Genomic DNA, 17152 nt, shown 5'->3' with positions numbered 1-17152 from the left:
TTGCGTATGTCTGAGTTCTAGTCCACCCTGTGTCAAATCACGAGGGTCTCTGTTGCTAGCTTTAGCACGGTAGCTCATGACTGATCACCGAATGGCAAAGGTCACAGCTGACAGTCCCGTGCTGGCAAGGTAGCAGTGAGTAACCGACTTAGAGCATTGAGATAATACTACATAGCCTGTATTTTAAAGTCCCTTTGGTGGGATAGGGGAGCATGTTTGTCACAAGGCCTAGAGTGGATTTGGCCAATATCCAAGAAGGAGAGAGTCAAAGAGACCCTCAAAATTGGAGGGAGTTGAGAGCAGTAGATCTGGTTCTCAGGACCCCGTAGAGAGTGCTCTGGGGACATTAGGTAGCAGTCATGGAGACAATCCCTTGGCAGTGGCTTACGTCAATAAAACGGGGGCTTCTGGAGCAGAGCCTTAAGGGCCTTAGCGAAAAGCCACCCTCAGATGGGCCAAATGTTAAATTCCTGTCCTTCCAGTGATCCGGTGGAAAGGAGAGCAAATTCAGGTATTAGATGCCTCAGCAGGAGAACGCGGGGAGAGAGCAACCAGGTTCTCAAACAGGACGTTTTCGAAATGATCACCCGGGGGAGGGGGATGCCCTCGATAGACTTCTTTTGCCCCAAGGGAAAACGCGAAAGAAGCCATCTCCTGTTCTATGAGCAGGGGAGATGGGATGTCGGAAGCAGACGCACTAAGCACAGACTTAGGATTTCTCTAGGTGCTATGCTTTCCCCCTTCCCGTCCTGATTCCCGTCTTGATTCCTGCAGAGTTGAGGAAGTTCTGGTGACTCTTTCTAATCGCACCTCATTGGCCCAGGAGGCCGTGGGTCTCCATTCTTAAGGGCCTGTCGGTGGAACTCCCCTGGGTTTTTTCCCAGTGTCCAATCTGCTGCCCCCAGGTGGAACCTTGCAGCTTGGCTACTGAGGAAGTTCCGAATGGCAAAGGGGTCTCAGGCTGTTAGTAGCCACTCTTTTGAATGGCAGGTAAATGGAAGCTCAGACCATTTTTTTGAGGGTATAGAGGCGGTTCAATAGCTGGTGCTCAGAGAACTCCTTCAAGGAGCACAGCTCGGGGGCCGTTCTAGAGGTCCGGCAGTCAGGGGCAGATAAAAGGTTAGCCCCGAAACATTGGAGAGTCAGGTATCCGTTTCAAGCGTGTTTCTGAATAGACTTCTAATGTCAGACCTTGGGATAGTAAGGTTCTTCAGAGCCTTAAGTAGGTGAAGACCAAACCTTTGGTCGCCCCCTTCCCAGTCGGGATCTTGCTTTAGTTTTACAGGTTCTCACAAGGGAACCTTTTGAGCCGTTAGAACCTTGCTCGTTAAGATTGATCACTCCCAAAACTGTATTTTTGGTGGCAATCACTACAGCAGGGAGAGTAAGTGACTCGAAGCCCTTTCTATTAGGGCACCTTTTTTACCTAAGGTAGCCTCTAGTTTCCATAAGAATACAGGAGATTGTGTTACCTACTTTCTGTTCGAATCCAGTAGGAGAACAGGAACACATGTTTCACAGATTAAGATGCTAAAAGATGTGTTCTTCATTATTTGGATTGCACAAGGTCAGTTCAAGAAATCTGATTCATTTTTTGTGTTGTTTTCTGGGGCTAGGAAGGGTTCCAAAGCCTCTAAACGTACGATAGCTAGATGGTTAAGTTAGCCATTGGACAGGCGTACGTGACAGGGAGGTTAGGTCCTCCAGTTGGGGTTAGAGCACACTCAGCCGGGGCAGTGGCAACTTCTCAGGCAGAGTGGGCTGGGGCATCTCCTGCACAGAGCTGTAGTGCTGCAACGTAGTCCAGTGTTTCTACGGTTGTGAAACATTATAGACTGGATCTTCTGTCAGCCAAAGAACAAGCCTTTGGCCGTATAGTACTGCAGGCAGTGGTCCCACCCTAAGGTAATGTACTCGCTTATCCTCTCTAAGGTGGCTGTCCTGAAAGACGATTGGGGAAAAATGGAATTACGTACCGGTAATGTCCTTTTCCAGGAGTCTTTCAGGACAGCACCGGTTCCCACCCAAATTGTTTGCAGATCGGGAACTCATTACATGAGGCCGTCAGGTAAGACTTAAAAAGTTTATTTGTTTGACGTGTTCTTGTGTCTCCCCAGTTTGGCCGGAGGTACTCTGGAAGAACTGAGGAACGAAGGGAGGAGGAGGCTTAAATCATGAAAATGAAGGCGGTGTTTCCTCAGAGGGGAGGAGCCGGTGTCTCTCTAAGGTGGCTGTCCTGAAAGACTCCTGGAAAAGGACATTACCGGTACGTAATTCCATTTTTCCTGTTCATGAGGTTCTAAAAGAGGCAATTAAAAAGGAATGTCAGGAATCAGAGCCATTCTTTTCTAAAGTCTTTAAAAAGACAATTCCTATTTTCAGATGACACATCATCGGTATGGAGAAAAACCTCAAAGCGAGATGCGGCCTTCTTGCAGGTTTTGAGGCACGCAGATTTGGCTTTTGAGGATATGGGGATCTTATCTGAAGCAATGTATGAGGATGGACTCCCTATTAAAGTCATGGGACTCCACAGTGGGAAGCCTAAAGCCAGCCATGGCAGTCACAGTGGTGGTTAGGAATGTAGAATTCTGGTTAAACCAGATTCAGGCACATATTGAGGAAGGAACTGCAAAAGAGTAGATTTTGTTCTCTTTTCGATGGCAAACTTGCCACCACCCTAATCTATAGCTGGCTATCACAGTAAGCCGCATTGGAGGGCTAAAATGGGTAACAACCAAAGCCTACTTGCCACTAGCTTGCAGACAACTGAAATAAACCTGCCTAACAGTATGCGTTTAAAAACGGGGGTTTAGTCTGCACGCATTTGCAAACGCAGGCGTGGGCCACAGAGCCATGTCACAAAACCCTAACACTAAAATGAGTGTGCCTCCACTGTGGGGACATGCATTCTGATGGCTAAATGAGGGCAGGTGGACTGAAGGGGAGCCCACCCCTTAAGGTACAGCAGCACACCAAACACCCAGCAAATTGTATTGGTCCAGCAATGCACCAACACCTTTGCAGCCATTGTGCCATTTGCTGGGTGTTTGGTGTGCTGCTGTACCTTAAGGGGTGGGCTCCCCTTCAGTCCACCTGCCCTCATTTAGCCATCAGAATGCATGTGCCTCCACTGTGGGGACACTGATTTTTTTTAGTGTTAGGACTCCAGATATCAGGGTGCCGTGACATGGCTCACGCATTCGTTTGCAAATGCGCGTGGACTAAACCCCTGTTTTTAACGCATACTGTTAGCCAGGTTTATTCAGTTGTCTGTGAGCTGGTGGCAAGTAGGCTTTGTTTTGTTTTTTGGGGGGGGGGGGGGGTTTCCCTGGGCATTCCCCAGGCTTTTATTTTTCTTTATTTTTTTTTCCCCCCACTCTTTGAGGCATTGCGAATGAATCAGCAGAGCTGGTACGCATGGCAGCCAGATCCTCGGCACTAGCCAACTCTACAAGAAGGGCCCTATGGCTAAAGACATGGCAGGGGGACTGCGCATCTAAAGCCAAACTTTGTGGGATCCCTTTTACAGGGGACCTGCTGTTCGGGCCAGGGTTAGAAAGTGCTGGACTGTAGAGAAGATAAAGAGTGTTTCCGCTGAAACGCAAAGCAATCTGGAGTCAGCCACAGAATAGAAGGTAAAAGGACACAAAATCCTGTTTATCAACACCCAAGGCGGTTAACCAGAAAAACTTTGGCCCAGAGAGGGAAAGGCAAGGGAGTTTTTTTGCCCTCCTGAGGAAACCTGCAATAAACGACAAAGTAGTCTCAGTGGGAGGAATACTGGGGGCCTGCCTCTGGCAATGGGAAAAGATATCCTCCAATCAGTTTATTTTGAGAACGATAAGATGGATATTATCTCAAAATCGCCCCAAAGAAGGCCGTCTTTAGCAGAGGAAAGCTTGAATTGGAGAGAAGCAGTCTTCTTCAGCAGCCCACATAAAAGGGGATTTAAACAAAGGGGCAGATTTCCTCAGCAGGAAGAAAGTGAGAGAAGGCGATATAATGTACTAAAACAGGAGGCATTCAAGTAGATTACACAAAAGTGGGGAACACGTGAAGTGGACTTATTTGCTTTGAAAGAAAGCAGGAACGTTTGAACGTTCTCCCTGAGAAGAGGATGGAGCACTCAGGGTAGATGGGTTGGCACAAAAGTGGGCATTCAACAAATGTTATGCCTTTCCCCCACCAGTACTACTACCAGCGGTGATGAGAAAATTGCGTACAGAGAACACATCACTGATTCTCATAGCACTTCACTGGCACAGGAGACTGTGGTTCTCTATGCTCAAAGAACTTGCAGTAGAGCCCCATCTACTCTCCTGGGGCCCAGTGTACCTTCACCAGGTGGGAAGGTGGAATTTACATAAAATATCTACCAAAGAGTATGGAAATGTTTTGGCAGATGGTGCACAGAAAACAACTTCAAAACACAAAGCTCAGTGACAGTCTTAGAGTTTCTACAGAGTGGTGTAGAGAAAGGACTAAGCCTCAGTACATTAGTCAAGTGTCAGCACTGTGGGTTTTGCATCAATTCCATGGATAATTAGACTCTCTAAATCCACGAGCAGGCAGAGGCCGGTACAGAGTACAGCCTTTCCAAAGTGGGACCTGTCATTAGTGTTGCAAACTGACAGCAGACCCCATTGAACCATTAAATTGCAGCCTCAAGATGCTGGCACTTAAAGCAATCTTCCTTTGGTAGCAATTACTACAGCCCAAAGGGTCTGCGAGATGGAGGACCCATCAATCAGACCCCCCCCCGTCAGATTTTCCTGGACCACATAGTCTTTAAAATGGATCTGGGATTTCTACCTAAAGTGGCCTCGACATTTCAGAGGCCAAAAAATTGTGTTGCCATAACTTTGTTTAAATCCTTCTAAAGAACAAGAAATGTCCATAACTTGGATGTCAGATGGGTCTTAAAGTGGTTGTAAACCCTTACAAGCCACTTTGACCTACAGGTAAGCCTAGATTAAGGCTTACCTGTAGGTCCAAGCAATATCTCCTAAACCTATATGGTTTAGGAGATATTTGCCCGAAAACGGGCACCGCTGTCTACGGCGCATGCGCAAAGGCGCACTGAACGCGGCAGTTCCAAGAATGGAGCTGCCGCATTTGTCGACTCCCGTGCGCATGCGCGGGAGTGACGTCATCGCGGCTTCGCCGAATGACAGCGGCGGAGCTGCGAGACGCCACCAGCAAGATGGATGCGGCGGACTACAGGGGACAGCGGCGACTTCGCTGGCTCCTGTGTCAGGTAAGTGACACATAATGGGCTACTATGCGATGCATAGTAGTCCATTATGCTTTACCTTTGCAGGGAAAAAGAGGAAGTAAACTCATCAGGGTTTACTTCCTCTTTAAATTATTTAGAGGTATCAACACTTAGACAGAATCGTTATTTTATTTTCTAGAGCTAGACAAGGGCACAAGACTTCAAGAAGCACCATAGCCAGATGGCTGAGAAGCCATTGAGCAAGCATACAAGTTAGGAGGCATACAGATCCCAGAGGGTATCAGGGCACACTCTACGAGGTCAATGGCAGTGTCACAGGCAGAGCCGGAGCAACGATGGCACAGATTTGTAAAGCGGCAACATGGTCCAGCTTAGCCACCTTTGTAAAACACTATTGAGTGGACCTGTGGTCAGCCAAAGATCAGACCTTTGGATGCAAGCTGTGGTCCCGCCCTAGGGCTAAGTGATCGGTTATCCTCCTCCTCAGGTGGCTGTCCTGAAAGATTGGGTGAAAAATGAAGTTACTTACTGCAAACGTTCTTTCCCAGAGTCTTTCTGGACAGTCTGGTACCCACCCAAATGTATATTAAGACATAAAGATTTCCTTACAGGAAATGTGATATAGTTGATTATGTGCATCATATGTTCTTGTGTCTTCCTAGTGGACTGGAGATGCTCTTTAAAGAACTGAGGAGCCAGCAGGGAAGGAGGCAATTTATAGAAGGCTTTCACAGTGTTTCCTACAGAGGGGAGGAGCCAAGGTCTCTCAGGTGGCTGTCCTGAAAGACTCCTGGAAAGAACATTACCAGTAAGTAACATTGTTTTTCCACCTCTAGGCAGTGGTGACGGCCTCTGCCATCAGACTCTAGAGGGAAACCTTAAGGTCAGTCCCAGGCACAAAAGACCTGCTGCAAATCTGCAAAGCAGAACACTAGGGCCTCAAGAGGTGTCCCCCCCCCCCCCCTTGTGAAGTACTCCAGAAGTCTGGCGAAGGGACATTCAGCACAGATGGGTTCTCTCCAGTCTCTCTAGGATACAAACTAGAATTCCAGGCATTTCCACGTCTCGTTTTGAGACCAAACGTTCCCAAAGATCCAGGAAAGACTGTTTCAGGCACTAAACCGAGTATTGGCTCAGGGGGTGATCATGCAGATTCCCACTCAAGAGCAAAGTTCAGGGTTTTACTCAAACTTGTTTACAGTAGCAAAGCCAAGTGGGGATGTCAGAGCCATTCTAAATCTAAGGAATCTAAATAAATCGGTTCCTGAAGATCCGCTCCTTTTGCTTGGCGTCAAGTCATTCGTTTCCATCCTTCAAGGAGAACGACTGGCATCCATTGACATCATAGATGCATGTCCCTATATTCCCTGCTCACCAGAGGTCCTTCTGCCTAGTCACAGCACCCAGGGTGTTCAAAGGTCCCACCTCTAGCCAGGCTGAGGGCACAGGGCATAAAAGTCTAGGAGTACCTAGAGGATCAGAGGATCTATTGTTAATAGACCAGTCAGTGGCTTGCTTGGCGCAGAGTGTACGCATTACACCTGGAAAGTCTGAGTTGGATTCTGAACCTATAAAAATCTTCCTCAAAATGGCTTAGAAAGCTGGAGATTTTGAATCTGATCATAAGCGCAGCCCAGAAAAGGTGTGTGTGTGTGTTCTTCCGGCAAAGATCGGCTCCATACAAGAGCTGGTACAGATGAGGTCAAAAAGATCCCTCAATTCGCCTTTGCATGAGGTTGTTGGGAAAGAAGGAAGCAGTTTCCCATGCACAGTTCCCTTCAAGACTATTGCAAAACAGTATCCTGTCTGTGTGGAACAAAAAGACGACACAGGCTTTGGACTTGCCAATGCAACAATCCCTAAGTGTGTCCCTAAGCCTCAGCTGGTGGTTACTATCCCAGAATCTGCTGAAGGGAAAATCCTTCAGTCCAATTATCTGGAAAGTGGTAACGACAGATGCCAGCCTCCTCAGGCTGGGGAGCAGTACTAGCAAAAAATACTGTCCAGGGACAGTGGTCAAGATCTGAAAGAACCCTGCCCATCAACAGGTTCTGCTACCCGAATCCTAGAGATTAGGGCAGCGGTTCTGGCTTTGAAAACCTGGACCTCCCAGGTTAAAGAATTGTCCTGTCAGGATCCAATCTGACAATGCCACGGCTGTGGTCTATCAATCACCAAGGGGGCACCAAGAGTCTCTCGACTCAGAGGTGAACCATATTCTAACTTGGGCAGAAAATGTCCCATGCCTATCAGTTTTCATCCGGGGAGTTGAGAATTGGCAGGCGGACTAAAATTGCCAGCAGTTATTCCTAGGGGAATGGTCTCTTCACCCTGACGTTTTTTGGGGCAGTTTGCCAAACATGGGGGACAACTCTGGATGTGGATCTCCTAGCATCTATATTCAACATTAACCCCTTCCCGCCGAGCGTACGCAGATGTGCGTACTCGGCTTCCGGGGGGTATACCGGGATGATGCCCGCACCTGCAGGCATCATCCCGGTACTGTTTTCAGCAGGCGATTGGCTATCCAGGCATAACAACCGATGCGGCTAAAAGCCGCTCGGCTGTTATGCCGGAGGAGTGGGAGGGGACGTCCCCCCTCCTGCCGCCTCCCGCCGCTGTTACCGGTGCTCCCGCTCGATCGGGAGCACCGATTCAAATTCCACTGCCTCCGGCCGCTGGGGAGGAACTGGAATGAAGCCATAATCGGCTTCGTTCGTCTCCTCATCGTAAACACGGAAGCGACGTCATGACGTCACTTCCCGTTTACTCGGCTGCCAATGGTGCCGGTTTTAAAAAAATATACGGTATTCAGAATCGCCGTTTTCGGCGATCTGAATACATTGAAGTGTAAAGGAGGGGTGGGGGGTCTTTTAGACCCCCGATCCCTCCATAAAGAGTACCTGTCACCACCTATTACTGTCAAGAGGGATGTTTACATTCCTTGTGACAGCAATAAAAGTGATTTTTTTAAAAAACAAAAAAAACAATTTAGTCATTTTAAAATAAATAAAAAAAATAATAATTTTTTAAGCGGCCGCCATCCCCGCGAGCTCGCGAAGCAAAGAAAACTCATACGGAAGTCGCGCCCGCGTATGTAAACGGTGTTCAAATCACACATGTGAGGTATCGTCAGAGCGAGAGCAATAATTCTAGCACTAGACCTCCTCTGTAACACTAACCTGGTAACTGTAAAAAAAAATTTAAGCGTCGCCTATTGAGATTTTTAGGTACCGTACTTTGTCGTCAATCCACAAGTGCATGCAATTATAAAGTGTGACATGTTTGGTATCTATTTACTCGGCGTAAGATTATCTTTCACATTACACAAAAAAATTGGGCTAATTTTACTGTTTTGTTTTTTAATTCATGAAAGTGTCCCTTTTCCCAAAAAGTTGCATTTAAAACACCGCTGCGCAAATACCGTGTGACATAAAATATTGCAACAATCGCCGTTTTATTCTCTAGAGTCTCTGCTAAAAAAATATATATAATGTTTGGGGGTTCCAAGTAATTTTATAGCAAAAAATATGGATTTTAACTTGTAAACACCAAATTCCAAAAATAGGCTTAGTCATGAAAGGGTTAAGTTGGTAGACTGTCCAGGACAAGGGATCCATTTGCATGCGGAACAGATGCGTTGGTGACCCCGTGGGATTAGTTCTCACTGATCTATACAGTCCCTGTTCAGTTGCTGCCACGACTTCTTTGCAGGATCAAGCTGGAAAGAGACTGGTAATCCTGCTATTTCTGCATGACCTTCCAAGCTGGAAGGTCATGCAGAAATTGTAAAGCGGCAGTGGAGGGTCCATGGCCCCTCCCACTAAGGCCAGACCTGCTTTCACAGGGGCCGATATTCCATCCTACTTTACGAATGCAAAATTTAAGTCTGGCTATTGAAACGTCCATTCTGAAGGAACGTGGGCTTTTCGGGTCAGTCATTTCAACTTTGGTTAATGCCAGAAAGCCATCGTCCAGCACTATACATTATAGGGTTTGGAAGGCGTATGTTTCCTGGTGTGAATCCAAGGGTTGGCACTCTGAGATATCATAGGCAGAATTCTTGCCTTTCTACAATTGGGTGTAGAGATGAAATTGGCCCTGAGTACTCTTAAGGGCCAAGTCTCAGCCTTATCAATTTTAATTAAGACCGCTTGCTATGTTTTTAGTCCAGGGTTTTTATGCAAGGGTTGATGCGGATTAATCCATGGGTTAAAACACCCTTGAGACTTGAATTTCGTTATGTTACAAAAACAGCCATTCGAACTGATGCAGCATATTCCTCTAGTCCTTTTGACAAGCTGGTGTTTTTTGTTGCTATATCCTCAGCAAGGAGGGTTTTCGGAATTGGCTGCTCTTTCTTGTAATTAGCCATATTTGATTATTCATCAGGACAGAGTGGTTTTATGCCCTAGTCCAGGTTTTTTGCCAAAAAGTGGTTTCAGGCTTTCATCTGAAGATATTGTCCTGCAATTTTTTTCCCAAAATCATGTTCAGGGAAGAAAAGTAATTGTCTCTCTGTAGTTAGAGCAGTGAAAAAAATCTAGTTAAAGAAAACTGCTCACATTTGTAAGACTAATGTCTTATTCTTCCAGAAGGTCCTAAGAAAGGACAGGCAGCATCTAAATCCACTGTCGCTAAGTGAATTCGGCAAGTTATTATTCAAACTTAAGATTTAAAGGGTAAGATTCCCCTTTTCAAGTTAAGGCGCACTCTACCAGAGCAGTTGGTGCTTCTTGGGCAGTGTCACCAGGCCTCCATGGCTCAGCTCTGCAAGGCCACAACTTAGTCTTCAGTGCATATATTCACAACATTTTATCAGGTGGCTGTAAGGAGGAATGAGGATATTGCCTTTAGGTGCAGTGTGCTGCAGGCAGCACTATAACCCCCTCAGGTCTGGGGGTGCCCTTCGGGTTGTGGCTCCCTCCCCTCAAGTAGCATTGCTATGGGACATCCCATTAAGTAATTAAGGCTCTATTCCACGATGTACGATAGAGAAGAGGATTTTTGACAGCTTGCCTATATAATCCTCTTGAGTACATCATGGGACACAGAGATCCCTCCCCTCAGGGGCATTGGGAGGGGGTGGCTAGGGGGGTTGAAGCCCCGAATGAGACCCCCCTAAAGCCCCGAGTGTCAGCTCCGCGGGGTCTTCATGGTCGGCCCGAGCGCTGCGGCAGGTGCCGGGACCAATCTGATCCCGAGTGCCAGAGCAGGTCCCGCTTTCTGGAGCCTGCAGGTCTGATGGACGTCCCACTGGTCCAATGGTGTGATGTCCATCATAGGTGCTGTTGGCTCCAGAAGGCGGGAATTACAAAGCGGCTGCCGCGCCACATACCCGCTTGGCGCTCGGGCGAGCTGCTCTCCTCTCCTCTCCTCTCCTCAGACTGGCTGCTGTGACAGGTCAGTGCAGGTAGGTCAGTGTGTGTGTGGTATCGTTGGTGTAGGTAGGTCTGTGTGTGTGGTAATGTCAGTGTAGATAGGTCACTACCATTAGTGTATGTAGGTCAAGCAGGTGAGTGTAGGTAGGTCGCTATCGTTAGTGTTACGGCCCAGCCAAAAAAAGTCGCATAAAACACCCCCCGCCCCCCCCCGTTCAGGCCTTGGACTCCGGGCTGAAGCCCCTGGTCCTTTTGCCACCTAATAACGCCCCTGCCTCCCCCTCTTCATATGCATGTATTCCCCTGCTTAGTTCCACTCTCCCGACACTCCTGCAGCTATTGAATCAGATTGCGGATTAAACTACAGCTATGTGCCGTTGGGATAGCTCAGAACAAACGGCAGGCTGTATGCAAGTTCAAACGGGAATCTCACTTGGATGCACACAACACTTTTTTTTTTTTTTTTTTTATACATAGCAGTTTGAACCCGCCCCAGCAAACTACTTTCCTATTGGTCAATTGTAAAGTACACTCTAGTTCTCACTCGGGTCCTCCTTGGCCATGCAAATGAGTACTTGAAACAGGGGTCAGAAGGGATTGGTCCAATAGCTTGAATAGGAGGACTGATGTCTAGGACTCAGAAGCCCAGGGGGGTAATTAAAGTACATAAGCAAACGCAGAACGATGCATTCCTTCCAGACCATGGAGCCGTCTGGAGGGGGTTTGCCTTAAAACAGGGCAGAAGACACGCACACTGTAATAGAATCGAAAGAGATATACTTCAGTATTTCAAGCTTCATGACAAAGTATATTCCTTGGCTACAAAGACTGATGTACTCCTGGGAGGAGTGGTTGTATAGGGGAGCCAACTTCCTGTATTGGGTATACCAGTGTCAACACCTGAAGGTGGCTCATAACCCATTAAGTAATTAAGGCTCTGTGTCCCATGATGTACTCCAAAAAATGTTACAAGTAAGCTGTCAAAAATCCTATATTTTTTCTCTCTCTCAAACGCAGTGCTTTATGTGCCTGTGTGCGCACCTGATCACTGCTGATAGTTGTAGATGCGAGCAGTGATCATTGTATTCTGACGGCGGGGAAATTTCCTGTCTGAATACAGAAGGGATTCCCCCCATCAACACTGAGTGCTGGTTTACACTTGTAGGTCAGATGCAATCCGAAAAGCATAGATTTGCATGTAATCTATAAAATGCATAATTTCCACTGAAGGCTGCTTCGCATATATGCGGTGCAAATTTGATCTGGTTCAAAAAAGGGTCCTGTGAACTTCAGCTACATAGACTTCTCTGGGACCAGATTTAAATCGCAGTTCAGTGTTCACATCACTGCAATTTTTTTGGGGTGTAGGGTTTTTTTTTTTTTGCCTAGATTTATAAAAATAAAATCTCAGATGTGACTACTCCTCCCCTACTAAATTCACATTAAAATCACACCTCAGTCATGTACCATATTTTTTGCTCCATTAGACGCACCTAGGTTTTAGAGGGGGGTGGGGGTGGGGGGGGATCTTCTACAGTAAATTGCAATGTGAATTTCTACCATGTACCACTTTAAATTCTTGGTGCATAAGTGTGAACCAGCATTGACTGATGGGAGAATCAAGCAATTTTTTTCAATCTGTGCTTGAAGGAAAGAAAATTGTGCATTATGTATGGCCTGCCTTATATTTTATCACAGGTACTTTATGACACTACTAATTTTTATACAATGCTGTGCATATTATACATTCACATCAGTCCTTGCCCTCGGAGCTTACACTCTATGGTCCTGAACGTGCATTCATACAAACGCATACTAGGGCCTATTTAGACAGGAGCAAATTAACCTACCTGAAGGTTTTTGTAATACCAAAATATTGGGTTTTCCTCAATTTGTTTGATAAAACCTAAACATTGTAACTTTTTTTTTTTTTTTTTTTTTTTTTTTTTTGCCACAGTCACCATTTTATTCATCAGGGCCTCTGCTTTAACTACCACTTGCTTCTTTTTGAGAGTTTTGCAAAACAAGCACTTTTTTTTTTTTTTTTTTACGAGACGCAACTTGTATATCAAGATGTTGCAACTGAGTAAGTGTCGCCTCTAAGTGTAGTAATATGGTTACATTTAATAAAGGTACAACCATACCTCCTAACTTTTGAAGTTGAGAATGAGGGACATTTTGGGGAGTGAACTGCGGCACGTGGCTTATCGGTCCCCATAGTAGAGCTATACTTGTTCATTAAGTCCCTGTAGCTCAGGCGTGCTGGGAGCAGAAGCACATTTCCAGGGGGCGGGGCATGGGGTGGGACACGATGGGCATTTCTGGGAGTGCAGGGGATGATTGGTAGCAGCTTCAGCCAACCAGAAGCCTCATCAGCAGCCTATGTGAGAGGACCACACGTGGGACTGCTACAGTACGGCATGGCCACGTGTGCCGGAACTTGTTCTGGTACTGGGCTCTGCCTGGGATTTGCCTGCAATTCTGGAAATGTCCCAGTGAATCTGAGTATGCAAGCATTCTGGGTAAAGCAGTCCACATAGACCATCCTTCGCACCAACATCATCCCTTCCACTCTGCTCTCCAGGAGTGGGTCAAGCCTCACTTTCAGATCGCTCTACTGCAGGGTAGTCTTCCTGGTCAGACTGACAGCAGTGAGAGCCAGCGGTATTGGATGGTCTATGTGGGCAGCTTTACCCCGAATGCCTGCATACTTGGCTGTGCCTGTTTAAATCATCAACCATGTGAGTTGGTAAATGTTGTTGTACCTTCATTAAATGTAATCATATTGCTACACTTAGATGCACCTCTTCTCTTTTATTATCTCTAGCTCCTGCTGTATTTTGCTGCTAATCCCTTTGTGGAGGCTGCCATTTGTAGAAGGACGTTTTTATAGTTGCACAACCTATCACATTGCTATAATTTCAGTTGCACTATAAACTAAAGGATTTATGATTTAGAGGTTGTGGAATGAATCATTTTGGGTTTCCATTATTTCATATGGGGAAATCCGCTTTGCTATACAAGTGCTGTGGATTACAAGCATGCTTCCATTCCAAATACTGCTCGCAAGCCAAGGTTTATGTGTGTGTTTATTTTGTAAGCACAAAATAACCCATCAGTGATTAAATGGCCCCGAAAAAAATTAGAAAAATGTAATTTAGGTACAGCGTTGCATGACCTCGTAGTTGTATTCAAAGTGTGACCGTGCTGGAAATTTGCCTGGGCAGGAAAGGGGTGAAAGCAGGGGCGGACTGACCATTAGGTCACTTGGTCGCCGACCAGGGGCCTTGGAGTCAGGGGGGCCCCATGAGCTGCTCAGTCTGCCCTTGGATGGGGCCACAGTGTACATCCATGCCGCGGGGGAAAGCCAGTGAGAGGTGGAGGCTGCAGAGTGAGGACAAAGGAATCATGTCGGACAGTCAGCTGACCTGCCTTGTGTGCAGCAGCAGGTCAGTGTGTTATCACAGCATGTCTCTGATTACCAGCCAGGCTCACTGTGTTCCTTCCCCAATGCCCATCTACCAGGTGCTATTCCCTGGTACACTGATAGCTGTACACTGAGTGTCCCTCAGTGTACAGATATATAAGTTTTGTATATAAGGAATAGCTCTCAGTATACAGATATTAGTGTATAGATGTCAGTTATATATAGAGAATAGCACTTAGTGATATTTCCTTATGTTACACTGACATCTATACACTGAGTGCTTTCCCTAACACTGATATTTGTATACTGCGAGCTATTCCTTATATACAACACTGATATATCTGTACAATTCAGCGGAAAGAACGATCAGTGAGAAGAATGTTCCTTACATTGGTGGTCAGCAGAAAGAATGTTCCTTACATTGGTGGTCAGTGGGAAGAATGCTCCTTACATTGGTGATCAGTGAAAATGATATAAAGTAAATAAAAATTATAAAAAAAATGTAAAGCACATCCATGACCCCCACACACACTATATATGAAAAGCTTTATGTAGGATGAGCACATGTATGTAAATGTGACTATAGACAAAAATGCTGGACTCAGGAGCATGCCCGTAAGGTACCCCCCCCCCCCCCCCCGGAGATCGCTTCTTGTAGGGGGTTATCTGATGCAGGGAGGAGCCGTGAGGGCCACCGCCGGGACCCCAGAAGACAAGAATCGGGGGCCACTCTGTGCAAAATGAACTGCACAGTGAAGGTAAGTATGTTGTTTTTTTTTTTTTAAGTCTTTACAAACACAAACTTATGTAGTGTGGGGATTTGTGTGGGTGTGGCTTGAGTGTGGGTGGGAACACATGGGCAGGGACAGGGGGCCCCAGGATCTCCTATTGCCGGGGGCCCCATGAGTTGTCAGTCCACCCCTGGGTGAAAGTGCCCAGTTATTGAATCGGTTAAAATGTTTGGGGGTTCCAAGTAATCTTCTAGTGGTTAAAAACAAAAAACAAAGCCCTGGACAGCAAGTGGTTAAAATAATTTCTGTGCTGCTTTTACCTGCATATTTTTATTCTAACTTGGACAAGTTGTGTGAGTGTCAATGTAATAACTGTCCTGGTATTCCTGGGCATGCAGGCTGCCCCTTTAATGCAGACTAGGCTGTGTATGGATGTAGAGTGGTATGAAGAATGATCCTTGGTGTATGGCAGAGGGCTGCTATCAGTCATTGCTGGCTGACTTCCCGATCCAGGCTTGCTATGATAAGCTGCTTGGATTCTCCAGGGATGAGGTGCAGTGCTGCTGATGCTCATCACTTTCCTCCCCGGAATACGAGGCGAGCTGCTCCTATATAATCCCGGGCCGGCCGGTGTTGTGCTCCTGCCAGGGATCCCCCGCTCTCCCCCATTGGCTGTACGCTCCCTGCACCGGCTGGATATGCATGGCTTGCTGGAGAGGACTTCCCCACACAACCATCATGAGCAGCAGAATCAGTTTCTTCGAGGTGAGTGCCAGGATCTGCAAAGCCAAGCATTCTGCTTGATCATCCCTGCTGCTGTATGGGCTGCTACAAGTCATCCTGATGTCTAGGGATGCCATGGGCTGCAGGAAAGTTTTATTTATTATCTATTTATTTTTTCCTGGCATGGGCATTAGATTGTGGGGGTGCACGTTTGTAACTGCTTTCCAGGTCTGCAGCTCTGCAGTAAATCTGTTTTTATAAATAAGTGATGTGATTCCATATAGTCAATAAGGGCTTCTCTGTTACAACTACAGCCAATGTTCCTGAAAAGTGCCAGCTGATCTGCCCATTGCATTGGCAGAGACTATGCTGCTGTCCATTTGGAGTCACCGGTCACATCCCAGGTGCTGAACGCTTTATTTATTTTTTTAATGTTCTGCATCTTGGAAGGGATGGCGGTTCTTCGCTTTACATCCAGCTTTAGATGGGGAGAGAGCAGATTTTAGTGCTGCTTCTCGTGATCAAATGCTTTGAAAGTTTTCAGCTGCTGTGTGGTCCTACTATTTGAAAAGACACAGCACTTCTCCTGGGGCTTTACCACTGAGCTTACAATTTAGAACAGCTGTCTGGCCCTACTACTTGAAAGGAAATGGAACTTTTTCCTGGCTGTTGGGCCAGGCCACTGAGCTTGCAATTTACACAGCTGTGTGCTCCTGCCACTTGAAAAGGAGCACGCTGTGCAACTGGACCCTTGAGCTTACAATTTACACAGCTGTGTGAACCTGTAATGTGCAAAGATGCAGCACCCATCTTTATTTTTTTTGACTGCTGAGCTTACAGTTTACAACAGCTGTTCTGCCACACAAAGGAGAAAAGAACTTTTCCTAGTTGTGGGTCTGGACCACTGAGCTTACAATTCATACACTGTACTGTCCTGCCACTTGAGAAAACATGGCACTTTTCCTGGCTGTGGTGCCAGACCACTGAGCTTGCAATTTGCATAGCATTGTGCTCCTGCCACTCAAAGGAACATGCTGTGCAGCTGGACCGCTGAGCTTGCAATTCACACAGCAGTGTACTCCTGCCGCTCAAACACATTTATTTTTTGCCTGTAGTGCTGGACAACTGAGCTTACTGTCTGAGTGGCAGGACCACTGTTATAAAGGAGAACAGCACTTTTCCTAGTTGTGGGTTTGGACCACTGAGCTTACAATTTATACACTGTACAGTCTTGCCAATTGTAGATTCAGCACATTTCCTGGCTGTGGGGCCAACCAAATGAATGAGCAATTTACAACTGGTGCTTGGTCCAGCCACTTACAAGGAGCAGCACTTGGCCTGGCTGTTGGGTCAGGGCACTGAGTTTACAAATGAAATAAAAAACCATCACAAGCACTAGAAAGTTCTTATGTCAAGTTTTTTAATGTAGCTCTTCAGTAATTTTATGATTTGTCTGCAGATTACATTGTTACAATGTTTTTAAATGCTGCGCTTCAGTTAAAGTAGTATTACCCAAAACAAGGCACTTAACAATAATTGGATGTGGTGGCTGCATTCGTGTGTTGTGTTGGGGTTTTTTGTTTGTTTGTTTTTTTTTTTTAATATATACCTGGTGATATGGCTACTAACACACCACCTGTATTGGAGTGCC

The 17152-nt window shown here is 46.3% G+C and overlaps 1 protein-coding gene across 1 annotated transcript in view; it reads left to right on the top strand.

Moving 5' to 3' along the window:
• Positions 1 to 15234: 15234 nt before the first annotated feature.
• The window catches only part of LOC143928180 (very-long-chain enoyl-CoA reductase-like), a 161720-nt gene continuing 159802 nt past the window's right edge, over positions 15235 to 17152 (top strand). The window contains 2 exon segments of the mRNA XM_077452888.1: positions 15235 to 15440; positions 15442 to 15543. Coding sequence (XP_077309014.1) covers positions 15345 to 15440; positions 15442 to 15543 — 198 coding nt within the window. The 5' untranslated portion in view covers positions 15235 to 15344.

This window comes from Lithobates pipiens, unplaced genomic scaffold, assembly GCF_037356315.1.
Source record: "Lithobates pipiens isolate NorthernLeopardFrog02 unplaced genomic scaffold, aLitPip1_a1.2 Scaffold_23, whole genome shotgun sequence".
NCBI classification, from domain to species: Eukaryota; Metazoa; Chordata; class Amphibia; order Anura; family Ranidae; genus Lithobates; species Lithobates pipiens.
This window is presented reverse-complemented; position numbering and strand designations above follow the sequence as displayed.